Consider the following 16,092-nt stretch of genomic DNA (forward strand, 5'->3'; position numbering starts at 1 on the left):
TGTTTTACCATTAGGAGAGTCAGTTCATCCTCTGGAACAGGCTCCAGGTCTGGAACAGTGAAGGATTCTGGGAACCGTGCTCCCTTGGCCAGGGCTTCAGCAGCTTTTATGGTGGTAGAGAAACACTCCAGCCAGGCCCATTCTGTGGGATTCCAGGCTGATGGATCAGGGAGGCAGTGCTGGTGATGAGGTGGTACCGGGGGGTTGCACAAGAGCTGGTCTAGGTGAAGGCCCACAGCAAGCGATGCCAAGCACTGCATATAAGGACTATGAACAAGCTGGTCTCCACAAACAACATGGGGCTGAAGGTGCAGGGAGTGGGAGAGAGAAATTGAACATGCCAAGTTAGAAATATGTATCCATCAACTCACAAACAGGAGTCCTTCAAACTTAGTCCTGTACAAAAATACTTTCCTCCATCCTTAATCAACATTATTCTAATATTTTAAATTTTCTTAAAGCAGGAGAGTTTTGTAGAAGACTTAAAGTCTTTGTAGCTCTGAGAATACTGAAAGGCATCTGCAAACAGCATGCAAGAAAGTCTTCTGGGTTCTCTGTGGTCAAACACTGAGACCAGCTGAGATTCAAACAGCGACCTCACATCAGACTTGATTTTTAAATGTTCACATTATCTCCTCTTACCTTCTCATAAGCGTACTGCTCCTGAAGCATTATTGGCAAACGTTCCAAGAAAGCTCGCATGCAAGGAGCCATGTTTAGTCCCAGAACTCCCTGCTGTTTCAGTGCAGTCCTACAGGTTGCAAGGACGTGATTGGAAGAAATCCACTCTGATGTACAGTTCACTACCAACACATCCTGTTTAACGGCAGTCACAAAACACATTAGAAATTAAAACTTCATAAAGCAGGATTATTCAGCTCACTGAAGTATCTTAATTGCTATGGGAAATGAAACATTTTTTCATGCTGCAAAAAGGAAAAAAACCCAATAAAATATGTCTTTTGCCTGGTTTTGTTGTCCATTGATGGCTGCTGCCATTAAATAGATAATCTAACTGATCTGCAGCATCCTTTATAACCAGTGTCTCACAAGGACTCCACCTTGCCACCCTCCTCTAAATTAAACATGGAATATTACTTTAAAAAAAAACCCAGTAGTTTTAGGGACAGGTGATAGCTGAAAGCTGAAACAATGTGTCTTGAAAACATATTTCTGTCTAACAGAATGTCTTCTGGCATTTTCTTTTAGTAAAAAATTTGAAAAAACATTAACACGTGGTGTCACCTTTGATCTGTTTGAGCAAGCAGCTACTCCAACTTCAGGTATCCACACTGCAGTCTGAATGGCTCCAGAACCTATCACAACGCTCTGTAGTACTGAACCATCCTAAGGTAAGAAGGGGTTTGAGTCAGTGTGTATACACAGCTACTCTTCTGTTCAAATGCATACAATCACAATCCAAAGGATGATATTCTCCCATGTTCAACAGCTATTTAAAAACTGAAATATTTACACTGAAAGAAAATACCATTTTTATCTTACTAAGGAGACAACATAGCTACAGATTTAGAAACATTTAATTACCTACATCACCTGACACCTGGAAAAGTTCTCAAACCAAGAGAGCATTGTTTCCAGGTTTAAAGGGTGTGTGGCCGGTTCAGCGAAGCCTAACTATGACAAAGTCTATGGCATGAATCAATAGTAAACCCTTAAAATATAAGTCACTTCACTGTTAAGTACAGCTTCAATCTAGATTTTATTATTTATAATTTTATACCATCATTTTATAGCACTCCTTCTCTAAAGTTTTTAACATACTGGGGGGAAAAAAACCTAATTTGATGCCTCAGCTGTTTTACATACTCATACTAAGAAAAGAATCATGCCACATCAAAGATGATCTTACCCGTAACGACCAGATATTCATGAGTCCACCAAGTCCTCCAGATACCAATGCCAGTCCATCAGGACTGAAGGCAACAGTCCGAACAGGAGTAATATGTCCTCTCAGCTGAAATACACACTTGACTTCCACTGCTTTTCTGTATCCATCCTGTAAATTATTTTATAGTTACGGAACACTGTGATATACTTACAGAAAACAGAATAGCTTAACAGCTTCTGTACTCTGCAATAAATACTGATCACCCATAGTGATGGGGCTATTTCCACAGAATATTAAAAGAGCAATACTCTGAACACATTTTGCAAATATCTTTAGCACATGATCTTTTCAAAAAATGCCATTAACTTTGAAGAACACATCACTATTTACATGGGTGAATTCAATCTTGACTTGATTTTATCTAGAAAATTTCAAAACTCTTATATAAGTTAAATTTTATTATAAATCTATACACCTTAAAAATTGAAAACAGATCAAAATAGCATCTTTAGACAAATAAAATTATTTCAAACTTCCTATTTTTCATCTCCCGTTCTGAAAATGCTGCACATACAAATGCAATATCAATGTGTTTTAGCCAATGTCTTCACTCAGGAAATGTTGAGATTTGGTAACTTGCTCATACGCTTCTCTTCCCACTATTCTGGAATGAGCAAAGTGATTTTCTTAAGTATCAAGTTTAGTCATTTTACCTTGGCACTTGTTTCCAGGTCCCACCATCCTTCTGAGCAAGTCGAGCTAGACTGCAATGCGATTACTATGTCCTGGGGAACAGTCCAGACACACACCAAACCATTGTGGCATCCTCTAAAGGAAGTCAGGATAAATCAGAAAAAAAAAAAGCAAAGTAATTAACTAACAAAATATCACTGATCTGGTATTGACTTACAATATTGGTAGTCTTTACCACCTTCCTATAAAACTATACTGTGTCAATTCATCTAAAGTAGAAAGGCATGTTCCAAATAAATACTTTTTCTTCTTATTCCCCAGACCTTGTAGCTTTTCTAGTTTTACTTAACACTATATTCTCAGAAAAAATATTTGGATGAAACAAACAATAAATTCGAGCAGGACTGCCATACACAGGTCTCATAGAAAAATGAGAAAACAGCTGCTACAATGACCAGAGCCACTCTTTCCCTTTGAATTCTGAAGCCTTAAGAATCTCATGACAACTGGCTTATTGATTTAATGTTATTAAGAAAAAAACACTACGACAACACTTTTATTTATTTGGAATAAAGATTCGTAGAGAAGACCTGCAAAAGAGCTACAAAACCAATTTTAATATTACATACGTAGCAAATAACAGCTGCAACTTGGGTCCTTTCCCTGGAAGAGCACACCACGCAATGCCGTTCACAAGAGCCGGGTGGGACAGCGAATGCATGTGTCTCCAACATCCTCCCATATACCCCCAGAGTTTCACTGTTTCTTCTTTGGCACACGTTAGGAGAATCTTACCAGTTGGATCCCACTTCATGCTAACAATCATATCCTGTGGGATTTTAAAAAGTTAAAAGTCAGTATGAACTAACAGAGTAAGAACAAAGAAAATTTAACTCTCAGAGCTGATGTAATGTTGAATTATTAACACCAAATAACAAGTTATTCTCAAATATATAATTACAGAGATAGTGGGTTGCACTTATGGAAACATAATGTTATTTCTCAGAACTACCAAATTCAGACAAAACCCTAGGATCCTGAAACAAGCTAAGGGAAAGCATGGGGGCGGGGGTGGGGTGGGGGACAGGAAGTGGAGGTGGGAAGAATTATCTTCTCATTTTATACCTTTCTTGATCCTCCCATGCTGAAGTAGACAATGGGCCAGATGTAGCTTTCAGTCTAACTAAGGTAGCAGAGGGGAACAGCCCATAGTGTAACAGGCAAATACAGTTCTACTGTCACAGCAGGCTCACATCTGTGACTAGCCTGCTTCAAATACCATGACCAGTTCCCGGAAGCACTCAAGCTGCTTTGACTACACCTACGCTTGAGGAATTCTCCTCTAAGCCAAACAAATCACTTATAGCCTACTAATGGCTTATTACCACATACTAGCCAAGCAAAGAATGGGGCTGTATATTTAGAAAAACATCTTTTGCTCTGCACAAGAACTGAAGCTTGACAGAAACATCTGACATAAAAATTAAAATGTAATTATGAGTACTTTTAGACAATAGAAGAACTACAGTCTTTTAAACGCAGACATGCACAGTTGTGTCCTTCATAAGAGTTGCCTGAAGTGTATGCATGCACACTTCACACCCAATTAGCAAAAAGGTCACAAAATAATTTGTATTTTATTTGGTAAACTGTTCCTTTACAATTTAGTGTTTAGTATGTGTACTATAAATAGGTAAGTGTTCTTAAAATAATCTGCACTTGACTTGATAAACAGGTTTCAAATAGAGAAAATAGTTTAAACAGATATTTACCTATAAAAACTATACTTGAACTTTAAAAAGACTAACTCTACCTTATGTGCATCAACAAGAACGATTCCTCCTTTTTCAAGCGGTTCCTTTGTTCCCATTAGCAACTTTCCATCTGAATAGCCAACTGCAAATGGTCTGTCTTCACTGAACCAGGCAAGGCATGTGACAGAAACTAAGTAAACAAACAACAGGAAAATTAAACTAAACTGAGTTTAGCTCTTAACAAAGAGAGTTTTGCAGTCCAATGTCTAAAATATGAAGTGCATACAAAGTTCCCCCACCACACAGTTTACTTAACATACTTCAGGTCTGACAGTTTTCTTGAATTTGCACGGTAAAGTTAAAAACTGTGCATATTAACAGCCGCAGAGATTTTTTGTAATAGATTTTTCATTATTCTTCTTTTCATTAAAACATTTTAATTTATGCTCCTGACATGGTGAAAAGAGCTATGCTAGGGAAAACAAGTAGACTGAATCCTGCACGTGTATCTGAAACACAGATGCCTCTGAGGAAAGCACTGAGAACAACTGGAGCCTTTCTTAGCACATAGATATTGCCTCACTTTATTCTGCAAAAAAATCTGCAAATTTCCTACAGAAGCAACGCACAAAACTGCACAATGATTTGCTACTTGATGTGCCCTGGAAGTACAAAGGAAAAATGGCAGTAATTCTGTAGTGTGGATGACACTGACCACATGGTCTGTATAGACAGAGCACACACTGCAGGGACTCTATGCTGATTTTATATGAATGTCCAGATTTGACTAGGTTGCTACAAATTGTTTGCCTCTGCTGCAGGGTAATCAGGGTGCAGGCAGAGATCCCACACTCTTCTCCTGAACATCCTCTTGAACACAAGAGGATGATGCTTGGACGTAAAGTACCAGATGTTATATCCCATGAACATTACTAAAACATTGAGATATTGCTTTATTAAAAAAATAGAAGAAAAAAAAAGGTAAGAGTGTGTGTGTGTGTTTAATTTCTCCTTAAATACCATTACAGTTACCTACCATCCTTCCTGTAGCAGTGTTCCAGTTCCAGCCGGTGCATGGTTGAAATATCTACAACTTCAATAAGACCAAGAGATCCATCCATACGACCAATTAGCAGTAATTCTGGAGCATCTCCTGTCCATGCTGCAGCTGGCCCTTCTTCTGCCCATGCTAGAGCAGATACCCAGTGAGGCTGAAGATCCAATAAACCTTTTCCTCCTGTGAGCCCAGAAAAATCTTTTAAAAATACTTCATTTTCATAAAGAGAACAAAAATACTTTCCATGACAAAATATCGAGATCCTATTTAGAACTAGCCCATGCTACAAACTCATGTCATTTACAAGCCTATGAAGCAATGGTCCAGTAGTCTATGCAGACACAAAATTTTGCTAACAAATCTCAGTTACCAGTCAAGTTACATAGATTTATTAAGGAAGCAAGTAAAATTCTTCAGTACTCAAGTAGATTTCTACTTTTTCTGTGGACTGCCTATTAGCACAGGCAGCGTAACTGGAGATTTTCATATGCACAAACCAAGATAATGAAGTTTCAGAGATTACAAACAACAAAGCGATTCATAGTCTTCATCTAACAGGAGTTCTAAAGGTATTAGTGTTGGATTAGTCAACACAAATAGGGGTAAAGATGTTAAATAATTGGGTTAAAAAAATTTCAATCACTTAGCAGCTTATTTAGAAATGTATCATAAAGCATCACAGGCACCTAAATGCATACCATTGACTTGCCATATGTTCACCATCTTTTCTGTAGCTCCAGCCAGATACTTGCCACTGATGCTCCAACAGACAAGAGACAAACTAAGGTCACTAGGCGATCCCAGACCTTCTTCAGAATCGCCTTCACTGAAGTAGAATGAAATAAGGCAATTAGAAAAGGGCATTTCCTTTAAGCAGACAGGAAAGCACAGAGTTAATGAAATAGCTCAATTAAAATCTAGAATACTCCTGACTAACATTGCAGGCTAAGATAATTTTTTGTGATGGTAGTTATATTTTATATTTAAAGCCACTTCAAATTACAGAATGCGATACCAGTTATTTCCACAGTAAGAAATTTGCTGTTAGGCTTCAAATAGAAAAATAATGAGCTTTACCTATTTGTACCTCAAATTTAACAACTTTGTCATAAATACAGCAGGTGATGGGTGCCCTAACTGTTCTAGACAGCATTAACTTACTAACATAACACATGTAACAATAGTATAAACAGCATAACAAGCAGTAATACTGTATCAGGGAACAGTAGTCTAGTGGCATTTAAATAATGTTCCTCCAAACTCAGAAAAACAACAAGTATTATTTGCAGAAAGAGAAGACTGTTGGTTGATGAAAAGCTCAGGGTGAGTTGGCAATGGGTGCCTGCAGACCAGAAAGTCAACTGCATCCTGGGCTGCATCAAACCCAGCATGCCCAGCAGGTCGAGGGAGGGAATTCTGCCCCCCAGCACTGCTCTGGGCTCCCCAACATCATAAGGAGGACATGGAGCTATTGGAGTGAGTCCAGAGGAGGCCACAAAGACGATCGGAGAGCTGGAGGAGCCCTGGAGCAGCCTGGAGAAGGGAAGGCTCCAAGGAGCCTTTTTTCATATGACAGTCCCTTACAGGTGTTTGTTTTTCTTTACCCATTTCTCATTTGAATTAATTAAGAATATTCTTAAACAGCTTAAATATGATCTCTTCATAATTACTCTTATCAGCTTGGTATTTAAGTTGTTTTCAGTTTTAAGCTATTTAATTTACTTTGCATTTCATAATCACAGCAACAGTCCCAGAGGAAAGAAAAAAACCCCGACACTCTGTGCAGGAGATACTGCAGGGTTGGCTCTTTCCATTAGCTTGCTCAGTTACTGCTCAAATTGAGTATCTTACTGTTATAAAGGATCAACTTACAGCTTGTTGAGCACACATGTCTGTTGCAAAGAATACTGCTTCTTTGTAACATTCCACACTCTAATGGTGCCGTCATTTCCACTAGTCGCCAGAAGTCCCTTTTTATTGCACCAAATGCATGTCATGACCTACAAATACGAAAGCAGTCATAGCAAAACTGGAACTTAAATCTGAAGCTTAGGTATCTTTGTTCACTAATATTAAGTGATAATAATCTGCCCCTGATGTGACAGAGCGTAGCTACATTACTGAAATTCACAGTACAAATTAACAATATAAACTTTTATAGCACCTGTACTGTAGTTAGACATGCTTTGTCAGAACGTTACACTTTGTTCAGATCCAAGCTCCACAGGCCACTATTGCACAGGATACTGGACAAAGATATTAACTACTATAACAAAAAAACCCACAGCAAATTAAGGTCTAGTCTAAGAAAAGATGTAAGGTGATTCTGCTGACTTCACGTGCTGTGAGAACATTTTCATGTTCCCTTAACTGAAGCTTCAAAGCAGTTATGGATTTTTCTGCATCAGAGGTACCCTCAAGCCATAACTTACTTTAGCACTAAAAATCTACTTCTTGTGGGGAATAATTTAGTTGGTGTATTTGTAAAATAACAGTATTTTACTTGTCCTGCGTTCTACAAAAGAGAGTATCAAAATTCATGCAATTTTGTGGGAACTCATGCTTACCCTGTTCTGATGAGCTTCTAGTTTTATGAAGGAACATTTTCTTAAGTCTCCCCCCATATCAGCGAGGGTCTGAGGAATACTTTGATTATCCCGATCGTGCGCTGCAAGAGTTCGCACCAGCTGCTGAGCAGCCCACTGCCTATGCTGTGAAGATAACCTGGACGAGAGGCAGCAAGCTGCTAGTGCGTTAGCCAGCTCCAGAGGGCCTACAGCAGAAGGATCATAGGAAGGATGGGCATACAAATGGGCAATTAAACCTGCTTAAACAAAACAATGAGATGATGCCTAGATGAGTACCAAACAGAATTACACAAACGAACACAGCATTAGCCATCATTTCCAGAATAAAAGAAAAAGATTAACAATCATAACAATGTTGCAATCATGTTAACTATTAAAAAAAAAAACCCACCCTAAGAGAAAAATAACGCCCTTGAGAATTTCACAAAACCCCCTTAAGAACAGGATTACAAATAGTCTGATTCCCACCATAGGAAAAATAAATGGTTGTTCAAAGCGCAAATGCTTTCCTAACAGGAAATTGCCTCCTCTGACAGAAAGGCTGCCGTCACTGCCATGTCCTCCCCTCCTTGTGACTCGGCAACAGCCCGGCGTTGAGGCACAGCTGCTCTCTGTCTCCCTGACCTCCCACAGCGGAGGAGGCCCAAGTCTCTGCGCCAGAGACAGAATGCTGTCATCTGTTATTCCCCTTAACTTCATTAGGTGGCAGCACTGAGGCTGAAAGTCTTAGCTATATGGCTTTGCAGACACACGTTCAGGGGTTTTCTTGTGGGAAAAGACACAGCTATGTAATAGGATCATATTTCTACGTAAGATTTGTGTATTGAACTGTACGATCACTTTGACTAAATCAAGTTTTGTACATTTTGTACATTAGTATAATATTTATACATTATTCTAGGACATCTCTCCTTAAACGAGAAATTGAAGAACTAATAAATTCTATTTTAAAATAAAGCTGTATCATACCTTTCTTTTCAATTTCTGCTTTATCATAATTTGGCCTCAGTTTGGCCCCTTTGTCTGCCAACAATGCTACAAGTGCTTGAGTAACCACAAAATTCGGAGATGTGACAAGTTTGTTTTCTTCTGCGATTCCTCTTAAAAAACTTGGTAAAAATTTTCTCTGAATTGGATCATCAACTGTTGTCAAGTTTACACCAGTTGCTGCAGAAATCAAATTCTAAAAAACAAAGACAGACAATAAATAACCAGAACAAACAGAAAGATCAATTTCGGAAAACAGCGTTAGTTGAATGAATCATATGGAGCTATAAGATTTTCAACTTTTTTTCCAGAAATTTTCAGCTCCCAACCACTTTTATTTTAACAGGTGAAGATCATGGACAGTATGAAGTTTCAGTCTTCTGCACTGTGGAATGCTTGGTCTTAATGGAACAAACTACTTCAATCCAGGAATGAGAGAGAAAAAGGAAAAAAAAAAAAAAAGAAAAGATAAGAAAGAAGTATCAAGTAACCAAAAAAATACCAGGAAGAACTAAGGAGATTATAGAACTTTTTATAGTTACGCACCTGGTGGCAGGATAAAAAGCAATAACACACAACAAAATCCATTATCCCATCCAACACTCATCGGATTGGGATAATCTACAATTATATTTCAAACTCAGAAGAGCAAAACAATTACTCTGATTGCTTAGAACTTTCCCTGCACATATGAAATCCTGCTGCATGTCTACAGCTATAGATGATCTCTTTCTAACGTAAACAATCTGTGCTCAACACAGAGCTGACTTAATTCAACACAAAACTTTACCAGAAAAAACTAACGACACAAAAGGCACATCCATTTTTCTCCACTTGAAAGGAGTACTTGGCAAAAAAGTACAGGTACTTGGTTTTTATCAATAATAAAACATACCCTTGGGCAAAGTCACAAACAAGAACTCTAAGGAGATCCTCAACCTGAGGGGCAGTCAGATCACAGTTCAGAAGACAAGTTATCAGTCAGTACAAAATAGCAGACTTCGTATCACGTCTAAGTAGTTTAATATAAGTATTTATTCCTCAATAACAGTCCTACCTGTGTACATAACTGTACCAGCAGTTTCGCAGCACTAGGAGTGTTTGATGCCAAACAGCCTACTGCTGTGCTCAGATAGGCAAGACAAGATATAGGCTTGTTTGTTTTGCTGTGGATTCCTCTGGATCGCTCTGTTGAAGTTGACACAGTGGATGGGCTTGTGGAGAGGCCTGCCCTCCCTGCTGCAGCGAGGCACATCAAACGGACCAAGGTTCTGATATCGGTTAATCCCAAGGATTCAAGACCAGCTGCCAGGCTGCAACTGGAACCACTGTCAAAAACGAATGTAAACGCTCTTAGTTTTGTTAGAACATTGTAAAAGAAAATTGCAGTTGGATAAAGCTATTCCCAAACCATCACTGAACACTGCCTGTGTTGGGCATAGCTGGACATTTGTTACCATGCGAGGGGAAGGAGGAGAAAAAGAAATGAAGCTGCAGCCCCTCCAATCCTTTTCTTTTAAGCTGAAGACAAAGAGACTTTACAGACCTGGCCTGGCTAAAAAAAACCATCATGTCACCTGGAATCACCCATAAACAAAGTTATATGGATAATTCAAGTTTAAAGTTACACTATGATAATATGCACATGAACATGCCAGATGTCTGCAATGAAGTTGTAGTTGCACAAGTATCTAGTCCAAAGCCAGTTTTTAAATCTTCATAGTCCACCAACACTTCCACTTAATCTTCTTTCCTCTTATGTTTACCTCTACTTTCTAATACTTGCCTTGAACAAAAACTCACTGATGAACACAGCATCGTTATGTTCTGAATGGCTGATAGTACTGGAGTGCCCTTTCCATGAAAAACCCCTTGAGTTTTCTTTAGTGAAGTTTGAAGGTAGGGTTCAAAATGAGATTAAAATCAACAGACCTTTTTTCTCTTAATAGTACGATGTAAGTACATAAAATGAGAATCACTTTCCCAAATAGCTTAAAACTGCATCCCTAACAAACATAACTTGAGAACTGGTTCCAAATGAAAGAGTGGAAGTGTTGCCAATGCCACAAACCTGACAGACAGAAGCGAGAGCGCTCTCATAACCATAGTTCTTGCAAGGAGGACTTGGGCGGCAGCTGTCACTCTCCTCAGAGCCATAACACGGTCATGTGGATTTACCAAGGCAGCTGCTTGTTCTCCTAAAGTTATCCTGCCAGAAGAGCTTTTTTCTATAGAGCCGTGACAGCCTTGGAAATAATGATGATTTGTGTTAAGTGTTTAAAGAAAAACAAAACAATATCATGTAGTAATAAGCAGAGAAGCAAATTCGGCCTAAGTTTGCAAATTACTCAGTAATTTTTCAACATTTCATATACACAGAACTGCAGTGATAATGAATGAAAGGAAAATACAGTCCTGAAATACACTCCACAGTTTATTTACCCCTTATTTTCAAAGACAGATGGACAATAACCCAGTTAATGTTACTTCCTCTGTTGCTCATTTCCACTAAAGGGGCCTACAAGCTTACACACCGATCCTGCGTTTCAACAGGCTGGTCAGTAAGCCCCAGCTTCAACTCATGATCCCTCTGAGTTCTGCAAAACGTGCTAATGGCAACCACTGCAGGACTCTGGTTACAGTTTTAATTAGTAAAACAAAGCCTTCTGCTAATACATGTGCCACACACGCCTTTCCCCAACTCCCCCCTATAATAGAAGGAGTTAAGAATCCCATCTTCAATTCCTCATAGTGGAGGCAGGAAAGACTGTCAAAATATTTCTGCATTGCCCCTATAAAACCACACCAAAGGCCATTTCAAATTTACCTATTTGCATTAATGTTTCTTCCATACTATTGGTGGCTGTCACCATTGCAACTGAAGCACCCAGAGGGTCACTGTCAGGGAACTGCACAGGTTCAGGTACGATACGTCGATCATTTAAGCCAAGAGGCCCAGCCAGTAATTCAAACTCCTCTTCTCCTGTCAGCTTTTCATCTTCATCTACATCTAACATATCCCAGTCTTCTAGAGGTGGAGAAATATAATTAGACCTGGTTACAAAAGCTAAAATAATAAATAATTTCAATTAATTAAAAAAAATTACAGGGCATAAAATGTGGACTGTAATCTGCAACACAGTAGTCTTAAAGCCTCATCTTCCAACAGACATAGAAACACAACACAGTAAATCTGGAAATCACACTCTTGCCTTTCTCCCCAACCAATTACACAGATGTCAACTTATAAATACTGATCCCTCCAGTTCTGTCTCACTCCCCACACAGTAGAATCTGAACACCTTTTATTTATTGGAAGATGAACTTGCTGTTATGTTCTGGAGGACTCATTTACTCTTAGACAGACAAATGTGGTAAATCATATGACTCTGACCACACAAGCTACAGCAAGGCCAGGAATCAGAGAATAATCTGAAAAAGGTTTTCTACAATCACTACAAATAACCTGCTTAAAGCAAAAGCCATCTCAGGAAACTCACAGGTAGTACAGAGGTAGAAGAAGTAAGCAGCAGCATAATGGCAGACTTTCCAGACTCTACCTGATTGCTAATTAACTTCTACATACGCAGCCAAAGAAATTTATTTGAACCTAAAGCTCTGTGCAGTTCTGGATATAAGACCTACCCACAATATTTTACCACCCAAGTTAAGTATTTGCCATTTCAGCTACTTAGATCACCGACACAGGAAAAAATGGCACTGATTTTTATCCCATTTGGACCAAAAAATTACTGAGATACTACATCTAGTCTGAAGAATATTTTAAAGCCTAACTTCATGTACAGTTTCATGACTGGTTTATTTGCATGCAAGTAGCTTTACAGAAAAATCAAACAGCAGGCAAATGTGAAGTATTTAACATCTTCAGCAACTTAAAAACATACCTTCGTAGACACTGTCCTGTTTCCCTATTAAATCAGGAGCCTGGCCTTTGTACCTGTATGAAAAAACAACAAAGACAGTAACTTTTCTGTTAGGTCAATGTATGTATGATGTCTGGAAATGTCTAGTAACAGAGGTAAATAATAAATCTGCTGAAATTGTCTGTGGAGTGGGGAAGCATTTTGTAGCACTAATGAGAAGAAGGATCACAGAAACCACTTGAATTGTCAGACAAAATTGAATAAGGAAGTTTTCAAGAGATAACAAGAGTAGGCAACTTCCCAGGAAATAATTCCTTGTTTTTCATCTAAAAACCTGGAAATATCAATACAAGGTTCTTTTCCTAAATATGCATTTATTGAATGCAGAGAATGATTTTAAGCCTCAGTTAAAATAAAGACAAATTCTGCTAAGGATTTTGATTTCTTAAAATGCTGATGCTAGGAAAGATTTTTAAGTTGTTTCCTTTCATCACAGAGGATATTCCACCACTTGAACTTCTGTACCTTTCAGAAGTTGATGTTTTGGATTTACTCTTCAGGGCTAAGTATTTTTCTCTGCAGATGCCACACAATAAATAGTAAGGATTTCCACTTCCACATTCGCCACCAAACCATCCATCCACATAAGAACCATTGCTACGATAGCCCTGGCGATTTGCACTGCGACCACAGCCTGGGTGGTTTCTTTTCATGTGTTGATTGAAGCTGACAACACTGGATTCACACAGTTCACAAACCACTACTTCTTCTCGGTCTTCAGATTCACAAACATGCTGCACAGTAAGATTTTGACATGTTATTTGTACAGAATTACTATCTTCATGTTAGATAAAAATAGGCCACTATTCTTTAGTGGATGTTTCTGCCCGTTACTGTTACGCACACAGAGTGATATTCACGCACTTAACTTGCACAAAAGCAAAGCAGAAAGACAATTTATGACATAATGAAGAACAGACCACCTCGACTCAGGAAAGAAATTCAGAAGTCCAAGTTTCAGAGCATGAGATTTTCCCTTTTCACTTCAGATCTGACTGTGATTCAAAATTCTCAACAACGTAACTTTTTACGTGTAGTTCTGCCTGTTTGCAGTCAGTGCTGTCCTTATCTCCTCCTCCTTCAGGATCTCACAAGACTAGTTCCAACAAAGAACAATCAATCCTTTTTTTTTCCCAGACAATGAGACTTCATGTTTACAGAGCAACAGTAATTACCAATTGCATCAATAAATTGTGAAGATTTTTCTGAATATAAGTTCATTTTTCCATAATTACATTTCTCAGTAATTTCATTGTAATGTTCCAGTGGAACAAGCTCTCTGAAAAATTCAATACACATACTTGAACCTGGCTTCCCTATCAGTCAGGTAACACTGTGATCAGAAGACAAGAGCTTAGTCTTGTGGGTTGCTTGTCTATGGATAACCTAAGATGAACAAAGATGCTGCTGTTATATTATGGTTCCACGTATTTTTAGTGGGCTATACAACAATTTATTGAAGACTGTCACCCTATACATCCCAGAGAATGAAGTACATGACATGACTAAATTAAGAAAAACAGATTTAAGAGCAAATTATGTTCCTACAGATCATGTTATTATTATTGCTATTACAACAACAGCAACATTTACAACTCCGTGTTATCCCACACAGCTCAGCAATGTGGAACCCTTAGATTTGTAAGCGATATAACACCAGCTAAACTAGTTTTGTTCTCACCTTTCAGAGGAAGGAGATAAAAAAATCCCTATGTATGTGTAGAAGCACAGAGCAAGAAACAGAAGAAAGAGTTGTTCTGAATCTAATAGTGAAGCTACAGAATATAAGAACATTTTAAGCACTGTTGGTGTTTAGTAAGGTGTTTTCAAACAGGCTGTAAGCATATCAATGTTACTTTAAATTTAAAACTATGAACATGCAAAAAGCAGTAAGTTAAAGCAGCCCCCGCTGCAGTCACACACACCCAGGTAGGCCAATCCAATACCTCTGGGATCCACATTCCCAGAATATCATTATCACTAGCCAGGTCTTGCCCAAACATAGCTTCCATTGCTTCGTCATCCAGGTCAATTTCCAGCTCCTCATCTAAGTTGAAGTCATAAAGCGCCCCTGGATCTTGCTGCAAAGATATGCCCTCTCTTCGACTCTGATTCCTGTGTGCCTGAACAGAGCGGTACAATCCCGCTCGAGTTTGAAAAAAAAAGAGAAAAAAAGAAAAAAAATAAAATACTCCTTTTATTTTGCACATAATAAAGGTGACTGCACATTCAATTTCCTTTCGCTCTGTTTTTAACTCTTCCCGCGAGCATCATTACTTATTATCACATAAACCACTTAAATTTACATGTGTTTTTTAACTTCCATTCTATGCACCAATACCCCCTCCTCTTCATTTACTGGATGAGCAAAGACCTTGGAACTCTTTCAGCATGCTTACCAGCACGTGCCAGCAACGTTCGGGCAGCTAAATCAAACTTGTGTCTTCTTGTTACGGCTGAGCGGCTTCTAGAAGGAGGACCACTCGCAGAAGCTGCGTTATCCACGTGATCCATATTCTCAGGGCTACAAGAATTTGCAATTGACAGGTAAATCAATCCAAGTTTTAAACAGACAGAACAGGAAAAAAGGAAAAATACTACAATCATATTTATTTGCATTTTTTCCCCTTTCTTTCATGGAAGGAAAGAAAAGGGAATTTGGAATTCCAGATTTTCAGTTCCACTGCAGCACATATTTACTGTCTTTTTGACACTGAGATTTACCTCAAACAAATTAGATGCAGCAACATCCAACACCTGTTACTACCTATGTATTGCCAAAATTTTGAAGAGTATTCGTTTTATGCTGTCAATGTAAACTACAGTATGAACTAGGTTTCTTCTCCTTTTTAAAAGAAATAAAATCAACATTTCTGCCTCAACCATTCCCTCTTTTGCTCAAAATCTTTCACAAAACATGGATTTAAGCTATTTAGCAATGCCTTTTGCTTAGTTTATTGCTCCAAACTGAAATCGGAGTTCTTGGTGAAATGAGTTTACCTGGGACAAAGTAACTTAAAAATGTGTTTCTCAGAAGGATAAAGGAATCTGCACAAAGTGTTCTCAAAATACATCTTGTAATTGTCATCCTCCCTAATAAAAAGTTTCATCCTCTCTGGAAAATCTAGGAATTAATTTAAGAAGAAAAGTGTAGAAAAATACCAGTTGATGAATACACTGAAGAAACAAAAAAGGCCAATGACATTATCCTTTATTATTA

General features: G+C 38.4%; 1 protein-coding gene across 1 annotated transcript in view; it reads right to left on the minus strand.

The window, feature by feature from the left end:
* Window positions 1-16,092, minus strand: part of HERC1 (HECT and RLD domain containing E3 ubiquitin protein ligase family member 1) — a gene marked incomplete at its 5' end in the record, with an annotated part of 78,876 nt that overhangs the window by 13,339 nt on the left and 49,445 nt on the right. Inside the window, 19 exons of the mRNA XM_084268221.1 lie at window positions 9-302; window positions 643-816; window positions 1,246-1,347; window positions 1,871-2,017; window positions 2,563-2,677; window positions 3,172-3,371; window positions 4,356-4,486; window positions 5,333-5,533; window positions 6,052-6,179; window positions 7,226-7,353; window positions 7,921-8,126; window positions 8,911-9,124; window positions 9,986-10,256; window positions 11,000-11,174; window positions 11,756-11,956; window positions 12,834-12,886; window positions 13,338-13,606; window positions 14,798-15,018; window positions 15,272-15,396. Coding sequence (XP_084124347.1) covers window positions 9-302; window positions 643-816; window positions 1,246-1,347; window positions 1,871-2,017; window positions 2,563-2,677; window positions 3,172-3,371; window positions 4,356-4,486; window positions 5,333-5,533; window positions 6,052-6,179; window positions 7,226-7,353; window positions 7,921-8,126; window positions 8,911-9,124; window positions 9,986-10,256; window positions 11,000-11,174; window positions 11,756-11,956; window positions 12,834-12,886; window positions 13,338-13,606; window positions 14,798-15,018; window positions 15,272-15,396 — 3,355 coding nt within the window. The remainder of the gene's footprint in view (window positions 1-8; window positions 303-642; window positions 817-1,245; window positions 1,348-1,870; window positions 2,018-2,562; window positions 2,678-3,171; window positions 3,372-4,355; window positions 4,487-5,332; window positions 5,534-6,051; window positions 6,180-7,225; window positions 7,354-7,920; window positions 8,127-8,910; window positions 9,125-9,985; window positions 10,257-10,999; window positions 11,175-11,755; window positions 11,957-12,833; window positions 12,887-13,337; window positions 13,607-14,797; window positions 15,019-15,271; window positions 15,397-16,092) is intronic.

Source organism: Gallinula chloropus (assembly GCF_964237585.1).
Source record: "Gallinula chloropus genome assembly, chromosome: 9".
Classification (NCBI taxonomy): Eukaryota; Metazoa; Chordata; class Aves; order Gruiformes; family Rallidae; genus Gallinula; species Gallinula chloropus.